Source organism: Pantherophis guttatus, chromosome 7 (genome assembly GCF_059756535.1).
Source record: "Pantherophis guttatus breed Tessera chromosome 7, ASM5975653v1, whole genome shotgun sequence".
NCBI classification, from domain to species: Eukaryota; Metazoa; Chordata; class Lepidosauria; order Squamata; family Colubridae; genus Pantherophis; species Pantherophis guttatus.
Window position 1 is genome coordinate 29,637,185 of NC_142069.1, and position 20,828 is coordinate 29,658,012.

At 39.7% G+C, this 20,828-nt stretch overlaps 1 protein-coding gene across 1 annotated transcript; it reads left to right on the top strand.

Annotated features, from left to right (window-relative positions):
* The first annotated feature begins 472 nt into the window (after positions 1-472).
* On the top strand, positions 473-20,400 carry GGA1 (golgi associated, gamma adaptin ear containing, ARF binding protein 1). Its single transcript, XM_034403041.3, has 17 exons — positions 473-1,124; positions 2,779-2,863; positions 5,048-5,123; positions 7,256-7,354; positions 7,786-7,909; positions 8,601-8,701; positions 9,324-9,404; positions 9,796-9,933; positions 11,652-11,733; positions 12,465-12,572; positions 12,884-13,030; positions 13,943-14,007; positions 15,566-15,738; positions 15,858-16,138; positions 16,704-16,873; positions 18,332-18,442; positions 18,748-20,400. The coding sequence occupies exons 1-17, from the start codon at positions 1,082-1,084 to the stop codon at positions 18,856-18,858; spliced, it is 1,995 nt and encodes a 664-aa protein (XP_034258932.2). The 5' UTR covers positions 473-1,081; the 3' UTR covers positions 18,859-20,400.
* Positions 20,401-20,828: the final 428 nt, after the last annotated feature.

The window sequence follows — 20,828 nt, forward strand, 5'->3', positions numbered from 1 at the left end:
TGGACTAGATGACCGCCAAGATCCCTTCCAACTCTGTTACTCTTAACCCCTCAGATAACCACAGTGTTGCTTATTTCGCTTTGGCTTCACAAATGGATACCGCTTCAGTTGTGATTTGTTTACTAACCCAGAAATAAACAACCAAAGGTATCTGCAGGTGGATAAATCTGGTCTTCAACGCCTGACCTCCACTAGCACGCTTCGACACTTAGCGCTCTGACCCAGCCGCCTCCGTTAACGGACAAGCAGCCCAAAGCCGCCCAAAGCCACCCAAGCCCAGCTGCGCTGGCAGAAAAACCGTTGTCAATCTCGGAACACGCTTAACGAAATGTTTTGCTAGGAATTGTGGGTTTGGTAGTCCAACCCATATCAAAAATACTGAGGTCGGGAAAAAAATGGAGCGCGCCTCTCCTGACCGCTCCCCACCCCACACGTCTGGCTTTGACCAATGGCACCACAGTTCCCAGAATGCACTGCGAAAGGGCTTGTTTTCATAAAGCATGACTATGGCAACACTTTTCAACCAGGGACGGCAGTTATAGCGCTTTCCGGTCTAGTCGCCAGAGAAGTCTGACGCAGGCAATCCGAAGATAGAGTGAGACGTTCTAGCGTACTCCAATGTCGTTCTCTATGACATTCTGTCAAAAGCTTCCGCTCTATTTACTCGCTGTAATATCATAGAGATAGAAAGAGCACAATAAACTTGTACGACTGCACTCAAATTTTCTTTCTCTAAGTACATCTCTCCCCGTTCCTTTCTTTGGCCCTGAGGTCTTGAAGGGTCTGCCTTCAGATAGAAAACCCGCTGTCCCGCCTCAGTAGAACTTCCCTTCGGCCCTGTCATCACTCTCTAGGCAAAACCTGTCCATCTCAGTGATATCGGAGGAGGAAGTTGGGAAGCAAGTTTCGCACCGCTCCCAGAGGGCGTTCCGGCTATAACTTCCGAAGCTCTATTGTTTCCAGAAGGGCCCTCTCGACGGTTTCTTCTCTATGGCTCCGGGCTGCCGGAGCCGGAGGCTGGCAGGAATACTGAGCCTTTGAACTGGACTGGGCGGGGGGCGGGGCAACCGAGCGGGAACCGATGGAGCCCGAGATGGAGGCAGAGACGTTGGAGTCCAAGATCAGTAAGTTGGGGGAAGACCGGCCGGGTTTATCCCTAGCGACGGCAGGTGCTTCGGGCCTGCTTGGAAGAGGGCTCGTCGTCTTCTTCTTCTTCTTCTTCTTCGCGTGACCCGCTCGCCATCACATGCTCTGCGGTTCCCCTTTTTCACCCAGGGGGTCCACGGATTGCTAGGAAGGCGTTGCCACGTTTTGCCTCTTTGCTGGGCCATCCCAGCGAGGAAGAGACTTGCCCTCCATCCCCTCCTTTAGTCCTGGAGGCTTCCCCCCCCCGCCCCCCTTGTCTGGCCCAAACTAAGTTTCCCACTCACCCACTGCCAAAGGTTATTGGGGGGGGGGTGTCTTGTTATTGTGCCCAGGAGTGAAGCTTGTAACCTGGCTTAGCCGAACGAAGTGAAATCTTCGGTGAAATCCCCAGAAAGTGTCACTGGATTAATCACATAATATGGACAAGTAAATAAATATATTGCTGGTACCGAATAACATTGGGGTTTTTTTTAAAAAAGGGGGGGAATTCTGAATATTTATTTATTTATTTATTTATTTATTTATTTATTTATTAACTAATTAATTAGTTCGATTTATATGCCGCCCTTTTCCAGAGACTCAGGGTGGCTTACAATGCATTAAGCAATAGCCTTCATACTTTTGTATATACCTGCTTAGTAGGGCTTTTGCCCCCCCCCCAAAAGCGGTGTTCTTTTTATACAAAGTCAGCTTATTGCCCCCACAATCCGGGTCCTCATTTTACCTACCTCAGAAGGATGGAAGGCTGAGTAAACCTTGAGCCTGGTGAGATTTGAACTCGCAGTAATTGCAATCAGCAAAGTGATTTTTTTAAAAAATACCTTTATATCTGGTGAAAGGAACTTTGGCCCACAAAGATTTTTGTGCAGCGTTTTAACTTTTAAGGTATAGCAGATTCTGTATGCTATTTGTAGAAGGTCTTGCGGCCTCTTTCGTAGCTCTTCGTGGTGTGATATTGTTTCCCCTCTTTTTTGACTTGACAGCATTCTGTTTTTAATTAAGTTTGACGTGAGCAGAAGAGATGACTGTTGTAAATTCCTCTGCTTTGTAGGAATAGAAGCTGTAGCAAGTTTTTTGGCTGCAGTGCAGATGACAACAATATTGATTTTGAGGTTACATTATTGTAAGGGTGGATTATGTTGAGAAAACTTTGATTTGCATTTTTTTTTAAATAAACACTTGCTACTCAGTAGCATAGACCATTAAGACTTGAGTTTGGTATTTTCTTAAGGAATAATGTGCACAATTTGATCCCCCCCCCCTTATAACATCATGTTCCAATTTCCATTTGTAGAGCTACCTTAGGTTGAGCCAGATGTTTCATTCAGTTTGTTGAGCGCTGTCAACTCATTTAGTAATACTTGCACTTGCTAAGTAGATAACTTATTGTGGCAAGAAAAAAGATATTGACGATTAAACCTGGGACCTTTGTTGGATAAGCACATGCTTTACCACTAACAATGGCGTCTCCCTGTTGTGTCATTCCTATTGTGTCTGATGCCTGCATTGCAACAATATTTTTAGAACTTCCCTTTTTGTATAATATGAATGATAAATCGTCTCTGATCATTATTCTGATTGCAAGTAAAAAAAAATTTAAAGAAAACATTATTTTTCTCTCTTTCAATTCAGATAGAGCTACAAATCCTTTAAATAAGGACTTGGAATGGGACAACATCAATGCTTTTTGTGACCAGCTGAACAAAGAATTAGAGGGGTTAGTACACCTGGTCTCATATTTGACTGTCTGGGGTTTATCTATGCTAAAAACATCATAATAACGAAAGAAAGCATTCCAAAGAAGCACTCCAAATAAATTTATGGCTATATCTGCATCCCTTCGTGTTTTTCTAATGTTCAAAGCTTTTTACTTAGCTGTAGTTACTAAATTAACCCACTATTCTGGGTTTGCATAATCCATTTTGCCATGCGGTCCTGATCATATGCGGCTGGATAAATCCACCAGCAGCTGATTTGTGAGGTTGGGATGCTGTCCAGCAAAGCAGATAGCCTCTTTTGCATTACAGGTAGTCCTTGACGTACAACAGTTCATTTAGTGACGGTTCAAATTTACAACAGCACTGAAAAAAGTGACTTATGACCATTTTTCACACTTACAGCTGTTGCAGCATCCCCAGTGGTCACATGATTGAAATTCAGATGCTTGGCAATTGACTCATATTTATGACGGTTGCAGTGTCCCAGGGTCCTGTGATCATCTTTTGTGACCTTCAGACAAGCAAAATTAATGGGGAAGCCAGATTCACTTAACAACCATGTTATTAACTTAACATCTGCAGTGATTCACTTAATAACTGTGGCAAGCAAGTTTGTAAAATGGGAGAAAACTCATTTAACAAATGTCTCACTTAGCAACAAATTTTGGGCTCAATTAGGGTCGTAACTCTGGGACTACCTGCACTGTACCCATCTCTACCATTCTATAGATCTGAAGCAAATATCCACAGTGGATCCCATCTGCGTATATGGCAAAATAGCTTTTCCCATTTACTAGGCAGCTCACCAATTCTGCCAGTGAACTATCTAGCAAGCTTCCTTTGACACCAGCTTTAGTGCTCATTTAGAATTGCAGGATTTTTATTTTTGATTTGATTTTACTTCAGTGCCACATGACTCCAAACTAACTCCGTGTAGTTTTTTTGAGAGAGCCAGTTTACCGTCTTACAGTACATGCTGAGCTACCCTAAGTTTTGATAGGTATAACATCTTTACCTCTAAGGAAAAAATATATAAGAATAGCAGTGGAGAATTCCTTATATTCCAAGGGAAGTCGCAGGCTTCCAGAAGCCTGAAATAGCCAATGGATGCCAAGCTCTTCCTACCTCCTGGGTATTATCTGACAAAATAGTAAATCACAACAGGTTTTACTCACTTGGCCATTGCTGTGGATTGCTGCTGACTTAAGGGGGAAAACGCTACTTTAAAGTTAGGACAGTTAAATGCAACATAAGCCTGTCTTACTCATAGGCTAAGGACAGTTTGAAAATATTGTCATAGGGACATAACAAGAACAAGAACTTACTAGAGCATGTTTATAACATAGTTAAATGCCAATACTGAAATATCCTATGTATGAAAAGTGGGAGTTCTGGAAAGTTAGAAAAAATAGTAAAAGCAATTAGTTAAGACTTTAGATTGGTGTATATATAAATCAGACACCTAAAACACACTACAATTAGTAGATAGAATGATGTAAAATTGCATAAAGGATAGTTGGTTTAAATTGATGACTTTTGAAGAGGATCATCATTTAACAGGATGTTAAAAGAAATTTTCAAAATGGTGCTTATATACTCTCTTTATTGATAGGGCAGCACAGGTTTTCTGGATTACTTGCAGATTTCACTAAGATATTAAAAAATAGGAGATATTTTTAGGAAATGGTCATAATCAAATTTTGACTACAAAAGTGATTATCTCTTAGAAGTCAACTTCAATTAGTCTCTTAGTATCAGTTAGCAATTTACTAAATTGCCTTATTCATAATGTTTGCTGCAAATGAAGTATAATACCTTTAAAAAAGGGTACAAAGTATTTGCAGAGTTTAAGAACCTTTGAGATTTTCTTGAAGCCAGCTAATAGAAAGTAAAAAAATGTGAAGATTACATCAGGGAAAAGTGGAGTTTCAGACTCGTATAGCAATAGGCAGCATCTCGCCAACACATCTGCTCCATTTCAGAAAATGTGTCAGCCTCAAGATGATCTGAAGGTGACTTGAAAAGAATAGCCTCTGGATTGACAGCTCTTATTCCAGTGAATGGCAGCTTGTATGTTATGAATGTATAAAGATTAAAATAAAATGGGGATTAGCGAGATCCAGTTTACTACTTCATTAACTGTTTCTGTGACTCCACTCACTGTTTCTATGTCTCACTCATAGCCCACCCCTAGCAACCCGGCTCCTAGCCCACAAGATCCAGTCTCCACAAGAATGGGAAGCCATGCAAGCTCTCACGGTAAGATGCCAATGAACTATAATCTGCTTGATTTACTACAAATTGGAAGGAAACAAAGCTTCTTGGGAACTACCTGAATGAGAGCTGGTACAACTTAAGCAATTTTGGGGTTATGTTAGAATATGTTGGAAGAAGAGTAGCGATATAATCAGGACTAAATGTGAAATGTCAGGATGATTATTATCTCTCCCATCCCACTCTGCACTCTGATTTCAAGTGCCACACCTTTGACAGATACAGACATTCTTCTTTTCATGGGATGCCAAGTATTTCAGAAGTGAGACCATAGCTTCACTGTTTTCGGGTTTCAACAAAACTGCAGTTCTGTTGGTTGTTTATTTGGAGCCACAATTTGCCTTGACTATAACTATTTTTATTATTATGGCTTAATTGAAAGGATCTTTTCAGCATTGGGGTGTCAGCTGAGACATTGCCCTTTCTAGAAAAGACCATCTGACATCCTTTTATGGTCTCTTCCATTTCCAGTGAAAATTACATTTCCTACGCTTTTCAAATTTTTAGCTTTAAAATACTTCTCTTTGGAGTCTTGCACTGGTTCTGTTTTACTTTGATTTTATTCTCCTGCAGTCTTAGGTTACTTTAGATTGTTATAACATTCTTGTGTATGACTTGGTTTTCAACTTTTAAAGTATGCAAACTTTTGCTCATGGCAATATAGTAAATTAATAAATATATTCCCCATTCATGTGAAACAATTGGTCTACACATAGAGAACTATAATCACAGCAGTGGTGATAATACATGAACTCTAAAAGCTAATCCTATCTGATGCCTAATGAATTAATTCTAAGGTAATGGAAAAGATCCTGCTGCAAGCTGCTATTCCCATTCTCACAAATTGTGACCATAACCTCTCTGTATGACTTTACATGCAATCTATTTCTAGCAAGAGTAAATACTATCTGTATCTAATCACTTGGGAAAGAGGAAATTCTCATCTGACTACAAGTCTACTGACATTTGAGATTTTGGATCAGGTGTCTAATAAGGACACTCCTGCTTTGCTCTCAGCTCGGTGTTTCCAATGATTCCTTATCATCTGTGCCTGCCACAAAATGAGAAATGAGAGATCTCTGAGTTTCTGGGAGCAACTGACACTTTTTTCCTGGCATTTATATCATATTTAGCTTATATTTTATAGAATGAATTGTAGGTTCACATTCATGTACATGCATGTGTTATTTGTCTGAATAAGGCATTCTTGGGCTGAATACTGGAAGCCATCATATAGGCTGTTTATTTTTGGCTTAGCATATTGTTATTACAAGGCAATGCTCTGTCAATAGCCCATGGTGGCTAATTCTGAACTGAGCCATGGTGGGATTGCTTTTAATTATCTCCATACTTAAGAGCCAAGGAAGGTAATGTGCACAAAATATGTCGCTTTAAGTGCAACCAGTATTTTCAAGTCTGAGGTTATAATTTGTGATTTTTGGCAGACTTTTTTTATTATCTTCCCAACATGGAGCTTTCCAGATGTAGGAAAACTTCTAGAAATTATAGTCCACTCTCTAGGAGGCACTATTGAGGAAGACTGGTTTATATTGTTTTTGTGGTTTATCAGTAGAGAGAAAAAAAGTATGAAAGCTTCAGAGCAGGGGTGAAATGCTACCGGTTTGCTCCGGTTCGGGCAAACCGATAGTGATAAAAACTACCGGTTTGGGCAAACCGGTAGTAAAAAAAGCTACTGGATCGGTTGAACCAGCAGTTTAAAAAGCTACCGGTTCCTCCTAACCGATATTTCCGACGATCAGCTGTGCAGTGGGGTTTAGCTTTGCTAGAAAGCAGGAAACCCTGCATTCTAGCGAAGCTAAATGGCACACCACAGCTGATCTCCCCCCCCCCCCGCTTCTACTTAACCTTCCCAAGCCTCCTTTTGGTGCACAGTGTGCATGCACATGTAGTGCACGTATGGTGTGCAGTGCGCATGCACGGGCAGCGAACCGGTAGCAAAGCGGTTCGGATTTCACCACTGCTCCAGAGGGCATACTTTTTTAAAATAACATTCTTCTCGGTCCTTATCCCCATCCCCCCGATTTCATTGCATTATGAAGAGAATGGGGAATCCTGGCATGTGGACTTTTAGGATCACTTCCTGCTCTATTTTGCAGGTGCTAGAAGCCTGTATGAAAAACTGTGGCAAGCGCTTTCATGATGAAGTCGGCAAGTTTAGATTCCTTAACGAGCTCATCAAGGTTGTGTCACCAAAGGTGAGTGCTCATTACTCTATGGCCCAAGGGCTAATCAATAAAGTAAACTAAACTAAATTAACATTACAAGTGGGCCAGGTTCGAAGTGTAACAAGTAGAAGTGACAGAGAGCAATTTCATATTTCAACATGTTGAATAAAAAGTAATATTATTGGCTTCATTAAGAAAACCTTGTATTTTGAGTCATTTTCTTTCCAGTCCTGTACTAGTACAGTGTAAATGAAAAGTGAAGAATTGCTGATGGTAGTTTATTTCATTAATGTCTGATATTGTCAGGATTGCAACAGTTGGAATTGTCTTCATCTTCAGTATAGAACCGAACACATGATGCTTCATCTCATGCTTGGTACAGAACACCCTGGAAGCAATCTCTTGTGTTTTTCTTTAACCCCTTCATGTTAAATATGAGTTGTGATTTGTTTCTTCCTCAGTATCTAGGAAACAGAACTCCAGAAAAAGTGAAATCAAAAATCTTAGAATTGATGTATAGCTGGACGTTGGGTCTGCCTGAGGAAGTGAAAATTACAGAAGCATATCAGATGTTAAAAAAACAAGGTGGGATATACTTTTCAATGCTCAGAGGTTTTCACATCATTGTACAAGAATGAGGACATTCCTTCCGAACTTGGATTAATACCTTGGGGTTTTATATTCTGAGCTACAGAAATAATGAAGGGGTAGAGTAAAGAACTGGGCATTTTTTCAGCTTTAACTCATCTGTTTGCAAAATCATGCATACAAATTAAGAAACGATACGGAGGATGGTTCAATATGGTTAAAGCAGGTTAACTTTTGCTTCATATCTTAGTTACAATGTTAGGTAGAAGTAATAATAGGAGATGTGCATCCCTCTTTCTGCCAGTAATAGTCATCAAAGTAGCTATTTGATTCTTAAAGATGCAATTAATTAGCACTATAGTTAGGTTAAATTTTTATTACGGGTGTTGTGTCTGTATATTTTTAACTTTTAAGCAGTGTATATAGTTTGCACAGCAAGTATTGAAATGAAAATATAAATATATGTACCTTGCAGCATTCAACCTTCTCAGCATTATACATTTCTCAAGTGAGTCCGGTATTACCAATATATAATAATTTGAATCTGGTCAATTAGGCTTGCTGTGAGAACTCTTGATTATTTATTAACTTGCTAACCAGAATATTCTGAGGTACTTTGTCAAATTCATTTCTAAAAGTAAGTCATATTATAGCCATTGCATTCCCACAATGTATTAATTTTTTCCAGGGATTGTAAAATGTGACCCCAAGTTGCCAGATGATGCACCTTTCGCTCTACCTCCTCCTAGACCAAAGAATGCGATCTTTGACGATGAAGAGAAATCCAAGGTAAAAAATAATTCATTGGCTAGATACTTTACAGTAATTGCTTTGCTTTTTCTAAGGTTTGAAACGCTTAGCTTTTCAAGGTACCGCATCACCTGAAAAGGTTTTGGGTGGAAAGTAAACTATTTAAGGGTTGCAGTGAACAGGCACCAGCAAGTTTTAATAAGTTTGGATAGGACTAGGATTGGATGAGGCAACCTTTAAACCTCTATTTTTTGCTCCTCAGTTCTCATCATTTTTGTTTTGGGCTTTTGGGGGGGCGGCTGGTAGATTTGTAATCAGACAGCTAGAGTGACCAGATTGCCCTGCTCTGGGTTAAAAGATTAAATTGTCTTAGTACCTCACAGTTTATGCTAGCCTGCTCTACAGAGAAACCAGAAAGTATTAAATTTATCCTTACTCTATTGTTGATTATTATAGTACTTTCTGGACTGTTTTAGGTCTCTTATCAAAGTATATAAGGCTGAGATTTCTAAAGGTCTGATTGATTTAAAAGGATAACATTATGTGGAAAGTAACGCTCTTAAATTATCCTGCTCTATATCTCATATCTATTTTTTCAGATACCCTTCTATTGTAAGCTTTTCACAGACACTTATTTTTTCTGATCTCTGTGTCTTTGCAGATGCTGGCCCGCCTGCTCAAAAGTTCCCATCCCGAAGATCTCCGAGCCGCCAATAAACTCATCAAAGAGATGGTTCAAGAGGCAAGCTTTGCTTCCACCTCCATATATTTATCAATTGGCATTGTTTGATAATCTTGTCTTTGAAGTTTTCATGCTAGGGCTTTTCCTCACCACAACTTATTTCACAGGGATTTTTCCTGTGCACATGGAAGGTAGAGGAAATAAAATATGGTCTTGAAATACATGTCCGGTGAGCTATAAAAGCTTTCTGTGGCATATTTTAATGTCTGGGGTTGCTTACGATACTTAGTTAGCTGCAGTATCTTAGCGTTCAGTGATCTCGATAGAATAATACTGGGATAGCATCAGCTGAGGCTGTCTTCAAAGTCATTACGATAATAGGATTGCCATGTTTTACATTTTCTAATCTTCTAAAGAGTAGGAAGAGGTGGTAAACCTTCTCTTCTTCCAGGACCAAAAGCGAATGGAGAAGATTTCCAAGCGAGTGCATGCCATTGAAGAAGTAAATAACAATGTGAAACTGCTGACTGACATGGTGACTAACTATAGCAATGGAGAGATGACAGAGAGCAGCGAAGATCTCATGAAAGTGAGGAGATAATCCACATTTTGCATTTTGTTTTGCAACAAGTCCTAATGGAGGATTTGAGATTCTTAACTATGAATACATGCGGAGTTCTTACATCATAAGCGGCAAATGTCCCATTTATGTTTGCATGAAGAATCTAAAATTGTTAGTCCAATATGTCCTTACAAGGCATCATTGCAAATCCTTGGTTACACAATTTAGTGTAACAAAGATGCTCACAAAGATTGATCTTCTAAGTATCTCCCCAATTTTCCTTGAGGCTCAGCTGCCTGATTATTTTTTCATTCAGCCAATGCCTGCTTTACATTTATGTGTCTGTTGCTTAAGCCGCATTGTAAATGAGTAAATCAGTCACCTGAATACAACTAAGATTTGCAAACATTGGTGAGTGACTGTGCTAATAATTGTATATATTTAGCGAATATACACATTCAGCAAATTTACTTTTATTTTTAAATATTATTATCTAAATTGTTTATAATACTTCCACTTCATTTACTGTTAAGTTGAACAGGTTCCATATCATAGGTTCCAAATCACATTACACCGTATTACATTTTGGCATAATGTTTTGTGCACTACAGCCTACTTCATCAGAAATTTCCATACATCTGCTGACATGGACTTTAGTCTACAGAAAATGTATATGTTGATACGTGTTAATCTTTAAGCTGCCTTAAGTCTGTTTATCTGTTGCATCAAAGATATGCTAAACTTTATTAGCATGTTTTTTTTGCCTGTCATGTATAATACTTTGTAACACCCTTTCCTAGAGTTTCTAGACTGGTCATGATGTTGAGAATTCTGATAGTCTAATACTCCAGAGTTGGAGGGGAAAGACTGATAGAATCAGAAACCAATTAGAAGATTAATCTGACAATCCTCCAGAAGGGGGCAGAACATGCTTTTTGCTTTTTGATTCTAAAAATTAGCCACAATAAACAAAGCAGTATCTGGACTCACATGTGGGATGACTAACCCATTGTGATACTTGGCTTGATTTGGCCATGCACTGACTGAATCCCTGAATTCCTGCCTTATTTCAAAAAGCATACTTAAGCTATAATTCAATGCGTTATGTGCACCCAACTATTGAATTTAGCCTTTAAACCTGAAATTTAGTAAGTGACGTCAATTAATGATTGGAAAGGTGTTAATGTTTCAGAAATAGCTCAGTGAAAGAAATTATAACTTTTTGTCTTATTGAAACAATCACTTATAGAGCAAACACTGGCTGCTCCTTTCAGAAGTTGTGAATCCATGAATAAAATGAGGAATTACCAAACTGGAATTGGGACAAGCACCTCACTCAGGCATGCTCCTCATAATCTTGACTTATATTTAGGCATAAAAACACTCACCTCTGACTGCACATTTAATTGCAAATGGATGAGCATGGATGAAAAGAGGCCAGTCTATTTAGATCTGTTGCTTCAAGGTCATTCAGATCCAAGAAATCTGTTGTCCTGAGCCACTTGTTCCTGTAATTAGGACTGAAGGATTCATGTTCTGGAGTGCTTCTGAGGGAGGCTTCCCACGTTGTCTTTCTTTTCTACTTTTTTCCCTTTTGCTCCTTTTCAAATGAATCAATTTTATAATTTCATATAGGTTCACACAGATATAATCAGTAAAATAAAACCACCCCACTTACTTGACTATGTATTTTTATGCCTAAGAGTGCACTTAATTATGCTGAACTTTAATATTCGTCATTATAGGAGCTGTATCAGCGCTGTGAACGCATGAGGCCCATGCTTTTCAGGCTTGCTAGTGACACAGAGGACAATGATGAAGCACTGGGTAAGTTACCTTTGAGCAAATATTCAGTTACACATTAGAATAATTTCAAGTAAACCCTAAAATATCAATAGACTTCTTCACATACCATTATAAGTTACTCTAAACACGAGTTTCTGGATTAAAAGTGCACCCAAAATTACCTTGTAGACCTTGTGACCTTTCACTTCTGACATCTCTGTTGTCATCCCTTGGTGAGCATCTTTGTGTCTGTGTTGTTCTAACCAGGTTAGATAATTGAATGGAAGCAAAATTGCTTATCAATGTATATATTTGTTCAGTGGTGAAATTCAATTTTTTTTACTACTGGTTGTATGGGCGTGGCTTGGTGGGCATGGCGTGGCAGGGGAAGGATACTGCAAAATCCCCATTCCCACCCCACTCCTGGGCAGAAGGATATTGCAAAATCTCCATTCCCATGCAACGCGGGGGCCAGCCAGAGGTAGTATTTGCTGGTTCTCTGAACTACTCAAAATTTCCGCTATCGGTTCTCCAGAACCTGTTAGAACCTGCTGGATTTCACCCCTGGGCTTGTTGCATTATGTTAGTATATTATGAGTAACAACTAAATGTCAATGTGACTTTCAGCTGAAGGTTTTAAACCTACTAACAATGTAAGCTGAAAACATTTGTATTTTCGATTGTAGAAAAGTTAATGCTAGCCTTTATCTCTATTGTGGAACATTTGATTTACCTTCTGAGCCTTCATTTCTATCCTGTTGGTCTTGTTGCAGCTGAAATTTTGCAAGCGAATGACAACTTAACACAAGTGATCAATTTGTACAAGCAGATTGTGAAAGGGGAGGAGATCAATGGTGAAACAACGGCAGGTTCTCTCCGAGGTAAGGAGGCTGGATAATAAGCTGCTGACCTAGGAGAAGAGGGCTCAGAGTCTTGCCTAAAATAGGAATCTGAATATGATATCCAACTTTAGGATTCAAAAAGTGATCTTATGTGACTAGCTCACTCTCATTTAGTCCATCTCTAGGACTGAAAAAAATAAAACAGTAATTGGGGAATGAAGGCTGAGGGGAGTTGAGGTAGGGTAAGGATTTTCGCAGAGCAATCTCTTGATTGACAAGGCAGTGATTGCTAAGAGCTGTGTTTGTTGCTATTCTGTTCTTCTTGGTATAGACTTTGTTTCTTTGTTTAGGCAGCACTTCTGCACTTCTGGATCTGTCAGGACTGGACATGCCACCTGCCTACCCAGCCGTACCAACTTTCTCAGGCAGTAGCTCAGCAACTGTGCCAGAGCAAAGCAGCTCAGTCTCTCTATTGGATGATGAGCTCATGTCACTAGGTAAATCCATGGTTCTGCAGGACAGAAGATGACCGTTCTAAAAGTGGTGTTTGAGCAGAATAGAATTAGGGCCAGATGGCCACTTTTTAAAAATGAAATTTGAGAAGAATTTAACTCATTTCTTAATCTCTTCTTTTGCTTAAACAAAATTCTGTGTTTTGTGGAAATAGGTCTTGCAGGATTATTGTTGTTTGGCAAATGTTGAGCAGATCTTTATTGTTATTTGCTCTGACCATAGTTTTTCTTCTATAATAGCAATAGCACTTAGACTTACATGCCACTTCACAGTGCTTTAGAGCCCACTCTTAAGCTATGAGATCCACATACAATTTGTGAATAAATTCTGCATTTGCAAGATGAGTTAATTATGAATTCCTCTAAATCAAGAATTGGCAATTTGGAAAGGATTTAAGCTCATTCGTACAATAATATATGGACTTAAAACATACCCAACATTACTTAAAGCCTTGCTTAATGGCTGTGATCTTGCAGGATTGCTATATTATTAAACCTTATTCTTTCTTGTTTGGAACATCCTTGTTATAGTAAGAGCTGTAGTGGCACAATGGTTAGAATGCAGTATTGCAGTCTAATTCTGCTGACTGCCAAGACTTTGATCCTCACTGGCTCAAGGTTGACTCAGCCTTCCATCCTTCCGAGGTTGGTAAAATGAAGACCCAGATTGTTGCGGGCAATATGCTAAAACCATAATTAATTGAAGTTATTGTGTATTGGGGGCGTTTTATGGCTATTAGTTAATTTACTGTTTTAATCGTTTTAGATGTTTTAATGTGTTTTCCATATTATACTGAGTTACTAGATTGCAGAGTAATACTACTGTAGTTTGGCTCCTCACTTTTAAATTAAGTGGATCTCCTTTCTCATATCTGTTCTTTCTGATCCCCTATCTAGGACTTACTGATCAAGCAACTTCTTCAGCTCAAGGCTCAGACAACAGTGGGTGGAACAGTTTCCAGGTAAGGGTCTTGGTTATCAGAAAGCAGAAAGGACATCATTGGTTGATAAATCCTACAACTTTGGAACTAGAAGTCAATGGAATAATAAAGCTGTGACAACAGATTCTTCTCTACGATTTATATTGTAATATTTATATTATATTATTTTTATATTTTATAAATTTTTATATTTTTATTTAAAAATTATATTTTATATTATGAATATAATTTATATTATATTATACAATGTATCTCTACGATTTATATTGTTTTATTTTTTCTTAGTATGATTTGATTGTTTATTAGTAACCTATGACTATCACTAAGTGTTGTATCTTATGATTCTTGATGAATGTATTTTTTTTCTATTATGTACACTGAGAGCATATGCACCAAAGACAAATTCCTTGTGTGTCCAATCACACTTGGTCAATAAAGAATTCTATTCTATTCAAGCTAATCTACCATATTGTACTCTTAAAGAAGCTTTAATCAAAATGTATCCAGATTATCCAGTGGAACTCTAACTGGAGATTATTTTAGTTGACTGTTTAGGTCTATAAAGGTGCCCTTGCATGTTGAAATGTTTCTATAGCAGGTATGTGAGCAAGGTTGTGTGCAGAAGTAACTTTTATGAAGGAAATCCTCTCAATATGAGTTGCTTAGTTACTGGATCTGCTTTAATTTGAGATTGTTAGATCTTGAATTGAGAAGAAAATCAGAATCTTATTTCAGAAAAACAGACGCAACCAAAGTGTGAATCAGGCCTCTTGTTCTCTTTTTTTCCCCAGCTATCTTTCTGTAAAACAAGGGAGACCTTACTTTCTTGAGAGGGATATCCGAAGACCAGCCCACTTGAGCCTCCCCTTTTTCAGACAAAAATTATGTTAGGAAGCTTAATGAAAAGGCGCACAGAATAGAGATGACCACAAATAAGTAATTAAATCCACGTCATCCCTTGAATTATGTAGACCTTGTAGATTCTGCACAAATCTGATCTCCTGTGCAGAAAATGGTAGACTTTTCTAATCGTATCTGGGAGGACTGCAGTTATTTGAAATTGCTATCAATGTGTGTGAAAGAAACCCAAGGGGTTTTTCTGTGCTTTGTATTGCATGTAATATACTCTTCTTTATTTAAGGCAGGGGTGTCAAACTTGATTTTATTGAGGGCCGCATCAGGGTTGTGTTTGACCTTGGGGGAGGGGCGTGGCCAGGGTGGGAGTGACCAGCTCAATGTCACTTGTGTTGGGGGCGCCTGTGGTGGCCTGAGCACTCTGTGGAAAACAGTGCAGCCCTCCCGAGCTCCGTTTTCACTGGCGGAGGGTTGCAGGACGCTGTGGCAGCCAAAAACGGAGCTCGGGAGCCCATTTTCGCTGGCAGAAGCACTGCAGGGTGGTCCTTTGCTGTTTCCAGGGTGGCCCCGCAGGCCAGATCGAAGTACTCCGTGGGCCGAATCCATCCCCCAGGCCTTCAGTTTGACACCCCTGATCTAAGGATTGTACTTAAGCTGTTCAGTTTGGCTGTGCTTTTGTGGGGAGCTGTATCAAATTTTCTTCTTCTTCTTCTTTTTTTTAAAGTCATCTGAGAGCCCAGAAGTCGGAGTCCCTTCAGGACTACCGGCTCCAATTGGGAAAGCTGAAGCTGGACAGCCTGCATCTCCTGCTGCCATTAGTGGTATGGATGACCTGGATCTGCTAGGCAAAACTCTGTTACAGCAGTCTCTTCCCCCAGAGTCTCTTCAAGTCAGATGGTAGGAGGCAAAGAGGGGAAGGGCAGAGGGTGTTTCTGAAAAGGGAATAGCATCTGCTGAGGGGAAACCTGTTCTTGGCCCTTCTCTTGAAACTCTCACTCTCTTTTCACACTTTGCAGGGAGAAACAGCCACCGCCTCGATTAACTTTGCGTGATCTCCAAAACAAAAGCACTTCCAGCCCATCTCTGAGCACCAATAGCACTGCGTCCGTCTTCCCAAATCTCTCTTCAAACCCTTCTGTCACCCTGCCCTTGGAAAAAACAGCCCCTGTTTTGGCCCCTCAAGGGTCGCCGACTCTTTCTGGAAGTGCAAGCCTTCCAGCAGGTCTCCCAGCTTCCACACAGCCCTTGGAATTCTCACTGACGAATGTCACTGTGCCTCTGGAATCTATCAAGCCAAGTGAGTTTGAGCAAAGTTTTGGAGAATGGTCTTATCCCAAAGCATCTGGCTTAGCTCATTTATTGTGGTGGAATCGCCAGCTTTGGGGGGGGGTGAGGGGAAGAAGTGGAAAAACTGGTGAGCTTGGAGTCCTTGAAAGGGGGGGAAGCGATGGAGGCCAGGAAATCCCCCCCCCCATAGAATTCCTGACAACCTTTAACTTTCTGTTCCCAAAATAATATCAGTTTGATGAGATTCTTGTAAATTGACAGACAACAGTAACAGTAAAGAATGATCACCTCACAATATCGCTCTGTTTCCTTGTGTCAGACATTAATGGAAGTTGGAAAACTTGGAAAAAAGTTTGTGGTTTGGGCAAAGAATTCTTCTTGATTTACATTTACGAGATACCTCCATTGCCTCAAGCTGGCTTTTCAAAGACAAAGGAAAGAGGTTGAGGAAAGTTAAAATGTGGGGTTCCCACTAGTTGAAACATACCAAGCTAAGACAGGTAGAATTTGTGGGAGGTAGGGGTTGGCCATTCTAGTCTTATGTTTTATGCCTCTCCTGGTGGTACTTATTCTAGGCAGCATCCTCCCAGTGACTGTGTATGACCAGCATGGTTTCCGTGTCCTCTTCCACTTTGCCAAGGACTCTCTGCCTGACCGACCTGATGTACTAGTGGTGGTCATCTCAATGCTAAGCACAGCCCCTCTGCCCATTAGGAACATCATCTTTCAGTCTGCTGTCCCCAAGGTAATATTTTTATGGAAATGAAAATTTCATGTACACCTATAGTATATCACAGAAGTGAGTGCACCCCCTCACATTTTGTAAATATTTAAGTATATTTTTTCATGTGACAACACTTAAAAAATGACACTTGGCTACAATGTAAAGTAGTGAGTATACAGCTTATATAACTGTAATAACAGTGTGTTATTTTGAGGGGACAGCACATTTACATTGTTATGCAAGCTGTATACTCACTACTTTACATTGTAGCCAAGTGTCATTTCTTCAGTTTTGTCACATGAAAAGATATACTTAAATATTTACAAAATGTGAGGGGGTGTACTCACTTCTGTGATATATTGTATTTTAATTGTTCACCATTCATCCTCAAATTACTTAGCCTAAGTAAGCACTTATCTATCTAGTACTTACTTTGCCTATAATTTCTGCTGATTATTTTCCAACTGAGTTAAGGAGAAGTCATAACTTACTAGTGAAATGCATGACTGTCAGTCCTGGAAGCCATCTTTTACTTTGGATCTTCAGGGCTGCCATATTTAGTGCTGTGGGAAACTGGGAGGAGGGATTGTATGGAGTTAGAGAGATATCTAGCCATAATGACATTCTTTTCTCTGAGAGTCAAGGACATCCTGCCCTGCACCTGGAGTGGTGTGACTGGGAGGCATCTTCAGTTGGGACGGTGCATTGATTGGACCATGTGATAGACATGTGGGTGCAGGGGCAGGGACTTGGACTTTCTTTTGGGTGGGGAAAACCTGGAAGCTTTCAGATTCAGGTTTCCCCAGATGTGCCAATATGACATCTCTAATAAAATGGAACTTTGAGAAACTTCTAGCCTCGGAGTCTTCTTTCATTGGGACCCTGACAATGACTAGGTTTCATTCCTTATTTTCTCTTACCCGAAAAGCTATTGCTGATTAATAGTTTAAAATGTAACATTTGTTAAAAATCTGAGGCTTTGGAGAACCACTACCAGTTACAGTAGAATAATTCCGCTTTCTTGCTTGGGGTTAAGGTTTCACTTCCATACATTCATGTTGATCTGGAGGGAGCAAGTCCCATGGATGATCAATATGTTGATAGACTTCCATGCTGCCCTTGGCACTGATTGCAATGGCCTGTTCCTTGAAATAATTTTGTTTAGCTAGTTAAAGAATTTAAAAAACCATTGCTTTCGTATTTCCCATTGTCTTTTCATTGAAAGAAAAGAAATGTAATATTCATAAAGGCTGTAAAACAAGCTTGAATTGGAATTATGAACTAAAAGAACTAAAAGTCTCATGATTACATTAATCAGACTTCTGATGGATGTGGTTTAATTTATCAGTCCAATTCTTCCAGAGGGTAGATACCAAGCCTTTTTGATTAGGTAATGCCATTATTTGGCTGTATGGAGACAACTCTTGTTCTTCAGTGGTTAAATCATAGAGTTACATTGATGTGCTTTTATTTGTACAGGTGATGAAAGTGAAACTGCAGCCACCTTCAGGGACAGAGCTCCCACCATTCAACCCGATAGTGCCCCCTACAGCAATCACCCAGGTCCTCCTGCTTGCAAATCCACAAAAGGTAACCTTACCTCCTTCAAGGAAATAAGTGGGGCTGTGTTCTTGATCTAGAGTTGTCTTCCTCAGAAGTCCTACCCTGTTTCTCCCAAAATAAGACATCCCCTGATAATAAGCCCAATTGGGCTTTTGAATGCATGGCAATAAGGCCAAGCGCTTATTTCAGGATTCAAAAAAATATAAGTCAGGGTCTTATTTTCGGGAGAACACGATAGTTTCTCTACTCCACTCCTTACCCCACATTTGCAAATCTCAGCCATCATTCCCGAGTCCTTTTCTTCATTGTTACACATCTTTTTCTCTGTCTAGGAGAAAGTAAGACTACGATACAAGCTGACCTTCACCATGGCAGATCAGACTTACAACGAAATGGGAGATGTGGACCAGTTCCCCCCTCCAGAATCATGGGGAAATCTCTAGTGCCACAGCCAATGTGCTGGGTCATGTTTCTAAAGATTCTGCCTCACTTAGGACCAGAGCCTTCCCAGGATTGGCTGCTGTTTGGACTCTGCTTTCAGACTGCAAAGGCAGACGCAGGAGGATGAGAGGCAGAGAAGAACAAGAGGGAATGTCTGTCTTGGGGTCGGAGGGACAAGAATGATTGAGTTGCTCTCTGTTCTTTGATTTCTGTTCTTATTTGATTTGTCCTTTACCCTCATCTTCTTGTCTCACTTTTTGCTTTTCCTTCAGCAGAACAATATCAGCACAGATGAGCTTTGAAGAGACACTTTAGACCTTCTTCTGTACAGCTTTCCCATCCGCTGAAGTAGTATCGGATCTTACACTTTCCCATTAATACCACTTCTGCACAAGCAACCCTGACATGTTCAGGTCAATAGATCAGTTCTGGGGTTTTTTGCTGCAACACAAAAGATGGGGCAAGTACCCAGTACTTTGTCACAGGAGAACTAGCTGTCCCATTTAAAACTTTGTGAATTAAACATCTTTAGGACTACAGGGTAGTTTTTTTCTGTTTTGCTCATGAGCCTTCATTCTCCCAAAGGCTAGACAAGGGGAGGAGCATTGATCTAATTCTCAACATATTAACACTCCAGGAGTCAGAACCAGACCGAGTTAACAGGATGGGCAACAAAGTTTATAAAGGAAGTTTGAAAACTGTTTTGCTCCATGATTTGCTTTTCTAGGAATACACTACCAATATGCTGTGTGCAGAAAGTTGCAAGACCCATCTTCAGAGCCACATTGTTCTATGCAAAGCTCCTAGCTCCATTTTACGTAATCCAGTCTTTGAAACCCACTAGAATACCATGGAGGACATCGTTGAAAGAGAAAGATTCCCCTAATATGTTTCCCTTCAACCCATTAGCAGCTATAGCTCCCCTTTTCATTTCCATAAATGGAAAGAGATGACCAGACTTGGAAATATGCAGTCTGTGGGGCTGCTCAATTTATTTTCATGAGCAAAATGTCCATGGAAGTGTTAGGAGTTCTCAACTGGTTTTATAAGAAATTGCACTAAGAGGGATGAAATTAAGCATTGTCAGCAAAAAGTAAATGGGATTGAGAAGTGAATGACATTTTTACCCAATGGAGTTGCATACTTTCTTCGGTCAAATTGACAGGTTTTGATGGGAAATATTTCTGGTTAGGTTCTGCTATGACTGGATACTTTTAATTTCTAGTATCTTTTTTCAGGTTTATCTTTGCCCCTTGCTTTTTTTAGACTTGGTTTCATTTAAGTTTTGACGTCTCTATGTTTTTGTGTGCGTGTATCTACACACACACACACACACACACACACACACATTCTGCACATAGAGAAGGAGCCCTAAAATAGACAGTGTGAAGTCTGCGGTATTAATGAGAAATATTTTTCCCAAAAGTGCATTCTAAGATCTGGGACCTCCTGAAATAGCATGAGGATCCTATATAGAATTGTAGTCTTGCAAGTCTCTTGTTTTTCTCCTACTGGTAATTTATAAACTTCATTTTGAACTTGAATGGTTTGCAGTCACTCTGTTTTTGGTGGAAAAGGGTAGTGGCTCTTCATATCATGACTTACATGGAACTCTGCCTGTATCATCTCTATTTTGGGCCAAATCCATACTATGTACAGTATAATCTGCACTTTTAAAAAGATGTACTGAGAAACTGAATGTATTATGCAAATATCTCATCCTTTTGTAACACTTTATGGTGTTTCTACCAGTTAACTGAAATTTTGCCTTTGTGATTTGGTGACATTGCTGGCGCAGTCTTTTAATGCAGTCTGATAGGCAACAAATGTAAGGGATAAGATTCTCAGAATGCAAAAAGCATCATTGATTCCTTTTTTTTTCTGGATTTCTGTAACATATTTGGGATATTACGGGTATTCATGTCTGCTTTAAAAACTGTCCTGGAGGTTAGCCCTGACAAACACTTGATAA